The sequence below is a fragment of the Malurus melanocephalus genome, unplaced genomic scaffold (genome assembly GCF_030028575.1).
Source record: "Malurus melanocephalus ecotype Western Australia unplaced genomic scaffold, MMel_1.1 scaffold_746, whole genome shotgun sequence".
Taxonomy (NCBI): domain Eukaryota; kingdom Metazoa; phylum Chordata; class Aves; order Passeriformes; family Maluridae; genus Malurus; species Malurus melanocephalus.
In genome coordinates this window covers 81,508-89,806 of record NW_026623978.1, presented here as the reverse complement: position 1 = coordinate 89,806, position 8,299 = coordinate 81,508, and the positions used below count along the sequence as shown (strand labels likewise).

At 66.0% G+C, this 8,299-nt stretch overlaps 1 protein-coding gene across 1 annotated transcript in view; it reads right to left on the bottom strand.

Moving 5' to 3' along the window:
* Positions 1-1,639: 1,639 nt before the first annotated feature.
* ADAM15 (ADAM metallopeptidase domain 15) overlaps positions 1,640-8,299 on the bottom strand; it is a 7,967-nt gene continuing 1,307 nt past the window's right edge. The window contains exons 2-25 of the mRNA XM_057384795.1: positions 8,174-8,277; positions 7,539-7,615; positions 7,171-7,249; positions 6,988-7,064; positions 6,724-6,895; positions 6,591-6,653; positions 6,442-6,510; positions 6,184-6,353; positions 6,027-6,111; positions 5,810-5,958; positions 5,552-5,729; positions 5,325-5,417; positions 5,029-5,224; positions 4,851-4,959; positions 4,628-4,778; positions 4,474-4,551; positions 4,280-4,391; positions 4,040-4,178; positions 3,240-3,293; positions 2,875-2,983; positions 2,552-2,620; positions 2,279-2,350; positions 2,061-2,182; positions 1,640-1,786 (exon numbers count right to left, since the gene is read on the bottom strand). Of these exons, the coding sequence (XP_057240778.1) occupies positions 1,759-1,786; positions 2,061-2,182; positions 2,279-2,350; positions 2,552-2,620; positions 2,875-2,983; positions 3,240-3,293; positions 4,040-4,178; positions 4,280-4,391; positions 4,474-4,551; positions 4,628-4,778; positions 4,851-4,959; positions 5,029-5,224; positions 5,325-5,417; positions 5,552-5,729; positions 5,810-5,958; positions 6,027-6,111; positions 6,184-6,353; positions 6,442-6,510; positions 6,591-6,653; positions 6,724-6,895; positions 6,988-7,064; positions 7,171-7,249; positions 7,539-7,615; positions 8,174-8,277 (2,555 nt within the window). The 3' untranslated portion in view covers positions 1,640-1,758. The remainder of the gene's footprint in view (positions 1,787-2,060; positions 2,183-2,278; positions 2,351-2,551; positions 2,621-2,874; positions 2,984-3,239; positions 3,294-4,039; positions 4,179-4,279; positions 4,392-4,473; positions 4,552-4,627; positions 4,779-4,850; positions 4,960-5,028; positions 5,225-5,324; positions 5,418-5,551; positions 5,730-5,809; positions 5,959-6,026; positions 6,112-6,183; positions 6,354-6,441; positions 6,511-6,590; positions 6,654-6,723; positions 6,896-6,987; positions 7,065-7,170; positions 7,250-7,538; positions 7,616-8,173; positions 8,278-8,299) is intronic.

The following is an 8,299-nucleotide window of genomic DNA, read 5'->3' as shown; positions in this document are numbered from 1 at the left end:
TGTGTGCCTGGGCCCACCAGGCAGTTCCTGCCCATGTGTGTCTGTGCCCATGAGCAGCTCTTGCACACGCGTGTGCCCAAGTGCTCTCAGCACAGCAGCTTTTGCACACACATGTGCCCATGTTCATGGCAGCTGCTGCCCATGTGTTTGTGCCCACCAGGCAGCTCTCGCACATACGTGTGCCTGGGCCCACCGGGCAGTTCCTGCCCACGTGTGTCAGTACCCATGAGCAGCTTTTGCACACACATGTGCCCATGTTCATGGCAGCTGCTATCCACGTGTTCCCCCACTCTTGCACAAGTGTGTGCCTGCACCCTCAGAGCAGCTCCTGTAGACGCGTGTGCTCACGTGTGACAGCTCCTGCTCATGTGTGATAGGTGTGTCCAAGCCTACAYGGCAGCTCTGGCACACGCGTGTGCCCGTGTGTGTGGCAGCCCCTCTCYGTGAGTGTSCCTGCCCCCAGGGCAGCTGCTATGYGTGTGCATGTGCAAACAGGAYRCRTATGTGCCCATGTGTGTGGCAGCTTTTGCACATTGGCGTGACCACATAGGACAGCTCTGACACACACATGTGCCCATGCAGACCCAACAGCTCTTACACACACCTGCCTAAAATGATGGGGCAGCCCTTGCACATACATGTACTTGTGTGTGACAGTCTCTGCCCACATTTATGTGGCCACAGAACAGCCCCTGAACACGTGTGTGTCATGTGTTCAGAGCAGCCTTTGCACATAAACATGTCCCTGCCCACCACGCAGCTCTTGCACACACGTGTGCCCATGTGTGTGGCAGCTCATGCCCACGTGTTCCTGCCTGGAAGGCACTTCCTTGCACACACGTGTGCCTGTGCCACAGAGCAGCTCCTGCCCATGTGTGTGTCCATCATACGTGTGCCCGCGTGCATGGCAGCCCCCGCCTACACGTGTTCACGAACACAGGTCGGCTCTTACACACACACGTGTGTTTATGGCAGCCCCTCTTCACGTGTGTGTCCACACACACAGGGCAGCTTTTGAACAGACATGTCTCTGTCCACTGGGCAGCTCTTACACACACACACACACACACACACACACACACGTGTCTGTGCCCGCTCTTACACACACACAGACTGAACATTTGCACACGTGTGTGGCAGACCCTGCACATACTTGTGCCCATGTTTGTGGCTGCCCCATCCACGCGTGTGTCTGTAGACAATGGTAGCCCCAGTATACACGCTCCTACCCAAGAGGCAGCTCTTGCACACGCGTGTGCACAAACCCATTGCACACCCCTTGCACACGCGTGTGCACAAACCCATTGCACACCCCTTGCACACGCGTGTGCCCACCATCCACACGGCAGCCTCTGCTCGTTTTCCCGTGCTCAGAGCAGTCCCTACCCGTGTTCCCGTGCCCATAGAGCAGCTCTTACACACACACGTGCCCACACGCGTGTCACCGTGTCCCCTCGCCCCGCCCCGTGCCCACGTGGCCCCTGGGGACACCGCCCCCCGGTGCAGTAGCGCGCAGTCCCCGCCAGGGGGCGGCGGCGGTCGGGAGCTCTTCCGGCGCGGGGGCTGCTGGGAGTTGTAGTCCCGCCCCGCTCCCCCCATGGTGCCGGTGGCGGCGGCCCGGTGCCGGTGTGGCGGAGGCAGCGCAGAGGCGGGCTCACAGCCCTTTTATTGACGTGGCGGGAGGAAAAGCGGGCGGCGGGGCCCGGCGCGGCTCGGCTTTCCCCGCGGATCCAGCGCTGCGCATTCCCGGCCCGCGGTTCAGGCCTCTGGCGGGGCCGGGGCGGGTCTGGGGAGAGAAGGGAGCGCGATGGGGTGAGGGTGGGGTCGGCACAGCTCCCCCCGCCCCGTGCTCTGGATCCCCACCCCAACCCTCTCCTTTCTTCTCTCCCACCTGATTCTGGCCCCTCATTTCTCCTGGCTAACCCATCTGCCCTCCCCACCTTCCCCTCTGGCCTCTGCAGGACCCCATCCTGGACCCCACAGCCTCCCCCATTCCCCCACCCCAGACCCTACAGCCCCTCATTGTGCCCCCCAGCCGTGTCCTGCCCGTCCCTGCTCACCTGGCAGGAATCACGGTGACATAAGGGTGCCCGGGCGGGGTCTCGCTGCGGGGCAGTGAAGTGCCCGGTGGGTCCGAGGGCAGCGGCCGCTGCGGTGGCGGGGGCTTGGCTGGACCTGGGGGCTGCAAGGAGATGGAGGGGAATCAAAACTCCGTCACGATGGGCTCGGGGGGTGGGAATTGGCCCCCTGCCCCACACGCAGGTGCTGCTGCCGTTACCTGARCGCTCAGCAGCACAGGGTCCGCGGGCAGCGGGCGTGTGGGGGGGGGCGGCCTGTCCGAGGGGGGGGCCTGGGCAGAGAGAGAGGGACAGTGAGACAGCAGGGGGACAGCGAGGGGACAGCGAAGGGCACGGGGACCAGCCTCCCGCTTGGCCGGGAGGGGTTTTGGGGACACCCGTGTCACAGAAGTCCCCGAGAGCTGGAGCGCAGCCAGACATGCAGCCGGTCCAGGGGGGGCTGAGGGACCCCCCCCACCCCGCCTGGGCATTACCTTGGGCACAGGGTCCGGCGGGAGGGGCCGGGAGGGCGGATCGGGCCGGGCCGARCCCAGGGCAGCCGGCTGCGGAGAGAGGGAGAGGGGGGACAAGCCATGCAGCATGCGGAGACCCCCCTCCCGCCAAGCAGAGACAGAGACCCCCCCTCAGTGCACGGCTCCGGGACCCAGCCCTGGCTGGGACGGGCATCAATCCCAGTGAGCAGTGCCAAGTGACCGTGCCAGGCTGCTCCGGGTGCCAAGGAGTGGGATCCCACATATGGGGTGTGCCGAGCTGGCACCCCAGGACCCGAGTGAACCTACAGCACCCCCATCCTCACCTTGCTGCCATGCATGACCCGCAGCTCCGTGGCCTGGCGCCACTGTGGGGGCCGGGGACGCGCGGGGGGACCTTGGCTGGTGCCCGAGCGGGGCTCTGGCTGTGAGATCCTGCAGGGAAGAGGTGGGAATGAGACCCTGCTCGCTTTAGGCACTTGGGAGAACCCGCACGGCGACCGAGCCACACCGACACCAGCAGAAGCCCAAGAGAAACGAACCCCTCGGCGCTGGAAGATGCGACACCCCGCACCCTGGGGCTGCCCCACACCCCGCGGGCGCTGCCAGGGGAAGAGCGCAGCACCGGAGGCCTTGCGAAGCAGGACGGCTCGGGGACAGCCCCACGCCCGGGCGCCGGCGGTGACGTTACCCGCTCCAGCCGTCTGCGGCTCCGGGACCCAGGAACCGCACCCGGGTCTCAGCACTGTGGGGAGAAGAGTTGGGGGCTCAGCCCGGGGCCGGGGGGCGGCGGCGGGAGGACGTGGGGTGACGGTGCATGACGGGGCTGTGACCTGTGCCGGGGGTGCACACACACACACACCAGGACTGTCACCATGCGGGGACACGCGTGCACAGCGCTGGGGCGGCCACCACGGGGGACACGTGTGTGTGTGCACATGCACGCACCGCACTGATACACACATGTATGCTCTGGTGCCCATCATGGCACACGCATGCAGGGTTGAGCATGCCACCTGTGTGCCATGGTGCACACATGCAGAGGTGTCACCTGTGTCACAGCGCACGAGAGCGAAGTTGAGCATGCCATTTATGTGCCACGCATGCAGAGGTGCGTGTGCCATTTGTGTGTCACAGCACACACGTGTGGAGGTGTGTGTGTCACCTGTGTGTCACGGCACACGCATGCAGAGGTGAGCGTGGCGCTGCGTGCCACCTGYGTGCCTTGGCACATGCGTGCAGAGGCAAGCATGCCATCTGCGTGACACGGCACACACATGCAGAGGTGCATGTGCCACCTGCCTGTCACAGCACACGCGTAGAGACGTGTGTGTCACCCGTGTGTCACAGCACACGCATGCAGAGGCGAGCTTGGCTTCCGTGTGCCACCTGTGTGCCTTGGCACACACATGCAGAGGCGAGCATGCCAACCCTCCCCGTGCCCCCCACATCCTCCCCACGTGCCCCCCACATCGCCCCCGTCCCCGGTACCTGTACTGGCAGGAGGTGCCCTTGCCGAGCTGGCAGAGGCGCTTGTGCAGGCCGGCGCGGCGGGCGCGGCACAGCCCCAGWGCCAGCGCCAGCCCCAGCAGCGCGCTCAGCAGCAGGGCCGTGGGCAGGGCGCTTCCCCCTGCGGAGAGCAGCACGTCAGCCCCCGCCGTGCCCATCAACCCCCCCCCTGCCCTGACACCCGCACAAAGCCCCATTCTCTGCGCTCGCCTCGTCCCTCACCTCGCTCCAGGCYGGCAGGGCCGCTGTCCTGGCTGCCCCCCACGCCGGGGCTGTCGCAGYTCGGGGGGGCCCAGCCCCGCTCACAGTGGCAGTGCCCGTGGTTGTTGCACACCTGGGTGGGTGACACCGGCTGAGCTCAGCCCCTGTGGGGCAGCTCCCCACTGCCAGCACCCGTTCCCTGGCCCCACACTCACCCCGTGCCCGTGGCACCTGCTCTGGCACTGCTGGTCACCCAGCACGGAGATGTCCTGGCAYCGGTGCTGGAGGCACATCTGTGGCGGATGGGGTGTAAGCACTGAGAAACGCCCCCATCGCCCCCCATCCCTTCCCTGTTGCCGCATTTCTCACCTTCCCGGGGCCACAGGTGGTGCCRGGCAGCACCATGGCCGCATCAGTCACATCCTCATCCCCGGGCAGGGGGGTCCCCTGGCAGGACCCATCTGGTCTGCCCCCACGAGTGCTGCCACGCTGGCACTGCAGCATCCCACAGCTGGTGTCCCTGCAGGCACAGAGGGGTCAGGGCAGGGGGCACGGCAAGGGGGACATGGCAAAGGATGGGGACATCACTCACTGCTGGGCGCAGGTGACATAGGAGCCGTTGGGGAGCTGCCCGCAGTGCCCACGTTCATCCCCTCTTGCGTTCAGGGCGGCCATGCAGGAGCTGGAGACAGGACTGGCACCTGCAGCAGGGACAGCGACCCTCAGCACYCCCACCTGGCCCCTGGCCCCCCACYCCAGCCACGCCATACCTGGCCCCAGCAGCTGCTGGCACTGYCCCTCGTAGGTGGCACAGGCCCCGCTGTAGCAGCGTGCCCGCCCTCCGGCGCAGGGCTGCCCATCCTGCAGGAACGAGTCTGGGGGGCAGCGTGGTGAGACCCCATCGCAGAACTCGGGCAGGTCACATTCACCCAGCAGCTCCCGGCACATGTGTCCGGCAYGGCGCAGCTGCAGGGGCACATGGACAGATAAACGGGGTGAGTGAGGAACTGGCCCATCATGGGTAGTGTCGGGTGTGCCTGTGGTGTGGATACCCATCCCCACGCACCTGGCAGTCCTGGCAGCAGGCGTCCTTGGTAGCACACACGGCCCCTGGCATCAGCTGGCAGGAACTGCTGTTACAGCAGGGATCAGTACATTCCTGCAGTGGAGGGGCTGGAGTCAGTGGGTGCCACCAGCACCAGGCACTGGAAACCACCCTGCCAGCCCCAGACACCCCTGGGCAGAGCCACGGAGAAAGGAGGTGGCTTCAGGCCTGCCCAGAGCCCCCCGTACCACGCTGAGGCCGCAGTCGCACTCCTCGTCCAGCTCCACGAAGTGATTCCCGCAGGTGGGGCTCCCRGTCAGGAGCTGGGGCTCGGGGACATTGGAAAGGCACCAGCCCTGGCCCTGCTGCAGGCTGTGCTCCAGGTCCTGCCGGCTGCAGTTGCTGAAGCTCAAACCAGGTGTCAACCTGCAGAGCCAGGAAGGGGCCTGTGAGGTGGGGAGGGGGTCTGGCCCCAGCCCCTCCAAGCACAGCCCCGCTGTTCTCACCCCGTGGGTGGTGCCATGATGCAGCCGCGGTCGTGCCGGAGGTCGCTGCAGTCACAGAGGCGCCCGGCGCTGTCGTGGCGCATGCCCAGGTTGTGGCCCAGCTGATGGGCCACGGTGGAGGCGACAACGAGGACGCTGACRGAGTGGTCCTGTGGGACAAGGAGGTCAGGGAGGGGCAGGCGGTGGCAGGACGGGGTCAGGGGACAGAGGTACTGACCGTGCTGAGCCCYCCGGAGCGTGTGGGGGAACACATGGAGGCTTGAGTCGACATCCCCACTGAGACATCATCAAAACGGGCACCACTGGGGAGAGAGAACAGCGGGTTGGGGCTGCTGTGGCTTCGTCCCCCTGTCCCCACCCGGTTCCCCACTCACGTCAGGAGCTGGGCGTTGTCGTGGGGCAGYYGGGGCAGCAGCTCCTCRTGGCGCCAGCGCAGGAATCGCTCCAGCACGGCCCGGGCACTGCCGCCCACTGCGATCTTGTCACCCTCGCTCCAGACCTCCACCGCCAGCAGGGCCACCCGCACTCCCAGGGGACGGAAGAACTGGGGGGGCACAGAAAGGTCAGAGCCCCCCAGCACTGCAGTGGTGAGGGCACAGCTGGGCACTGGGCTGGGATGAGACCCGACTCACCACATCCACCTGGTTGGCGATTTCCAGGACCCGGGTGYGAACACGCTGTAGGCTGGGGTAATTCTGGAACTGGGGGGACAGGGAGAGAGGTCAGAGGGGTGGCTGGAGAGAGAGCAGCCCCTCTTCTGGGGATCCTGCCCAGCACTCACCGCAGCGTGATCCACCACCATCACCAGCTCCACGAAGCGCTGCTCTGCCGCTGCTCGCTTGCCCTGGGGACAGAGTGGGGTCAGAGTGCTGATATGGGGACACTTTGTGGGGCAAGACCCTTGGGTAACCTACCCTCTGTGGCCAGGGGGGCTCTGTTGCCTGTGCCCCAGGGCGGGGGCCCTGCCCACAGCTCTGTGGCTGCAGCTGGACCACCCGCATTTGGGACGTCACGGGTTGTCCCGGGGGGCTGCTGGTGTCCGGCTCCAGTACGTAGCTCCTGGTCTCTGACAACCAGAGGTGGCCACTGGGGAAGGACAGAAGAGCTGGGATATGGAGCCCATCCCATCAGCAGCACAGAGGGAGTGGGCTCGCGGGCCACCAGGCTGGTGGGCTCACCTGAGTCCGGTGCAGGCACAGAGGTTGGCCCAGGAGCCGGGGAAGCCCTGCACTGTCCCCTGGTAGCAGCAGTGCTCCTGCAGCAGAGAGTGGCGTTTAGGATCCTGCCACAAGCTGGGTTCCCCCAGGGGCACAGGGACAGTTTGGGGACACCACAGGTGACAACCATGYCCAAGGCCATACCTGCTGGTTGGGCTCCTGGATCACCTGTGTGCCATCGGGGAGGTAATAGAGCAGTGCCCCGGTGCCCTGCACCAGCTCCCTGCCAGAGACTCATGTTACCCCACAGCAGAGACCCGCACCTCACCCCAACCCCGAGCACAGCCCAGGAGAAACAGAGGACCCACTATAACCCACCCTTCTGGCGGTGCACCCTGGGACCCCCACCACACCAGTGCCGTGGAAGGAGACAGGGAATAAGGGATCCCCACTCTGAGTGCACCACGGACAGAGACAGAGCCCAGGGTCCCAGGACGACGCCCAACCTGCATGGGTCCAGGACCCCCATCCCGCTCCCATTCCTGCTCTTTCCCCTGGAACCACAGACTCACCAGTTTTGCTCCAGCTCCAGCACCAGCCGCATCCCCTCCAGCTCCAGCAGGACTCTCAGACTGGTGGGGAACCCCCCCTGCCACAGGCCGAGGTTAGGGGATCACCCCGTGCCCCAAGTTGCCCCCTCCCCATGCACCCTCAGGAGCACCGTGACCCGTGMTGGGGTCGGGACCCGCCTGGCCCTGGCGCGTGCCCGGAGGGAGAGGTCGGAAGGGATGCCCTGCCCACCTCGCAGGAAGCGTCCCTCCCTCCCGGGCTCATTGTGTCAGGGAAAGGGGGGTTGGACTGAGCGGGGCCCCCACCCCGTTCCCTCTACGCTTCCTGCCCGGTGCAGCGCGGCGGAAACACTGGAGAGACTCCCAACGGCCGCGGGGTGGGCTGGGCCCTTCCGCCCCAATCGGGAGGGGTGCGGGGTGGGTACCCCAAACCAGCAAAGTTCCCCTCAGCATCGGGAGGGGAAGGGGGATTTGCTGAGGGSTCCCCTCCCCACTGCCTCTGGGACCCCAAAAATATAGTGTCAGGACACWGCATGTCCTGCACTGAAAATAAAACAGGGGGAGGTGGCAGGGTGCAGGCAGCCCCCATGGCACTGTCATCAGCGTGGGGGACCCCAGGGATGTGGGCGGGGGCTCACCTGGGTGGCYTCTGCCAAGCTGAGTGTCCGGTTATTCCACAGGACCCACGGGGTCACGGACCAGGAGTGTCCCAATTCTTCGCTGTGCTGCTGTGAGCTGTCACCTGCACAGGGCCCGGGGCCGCC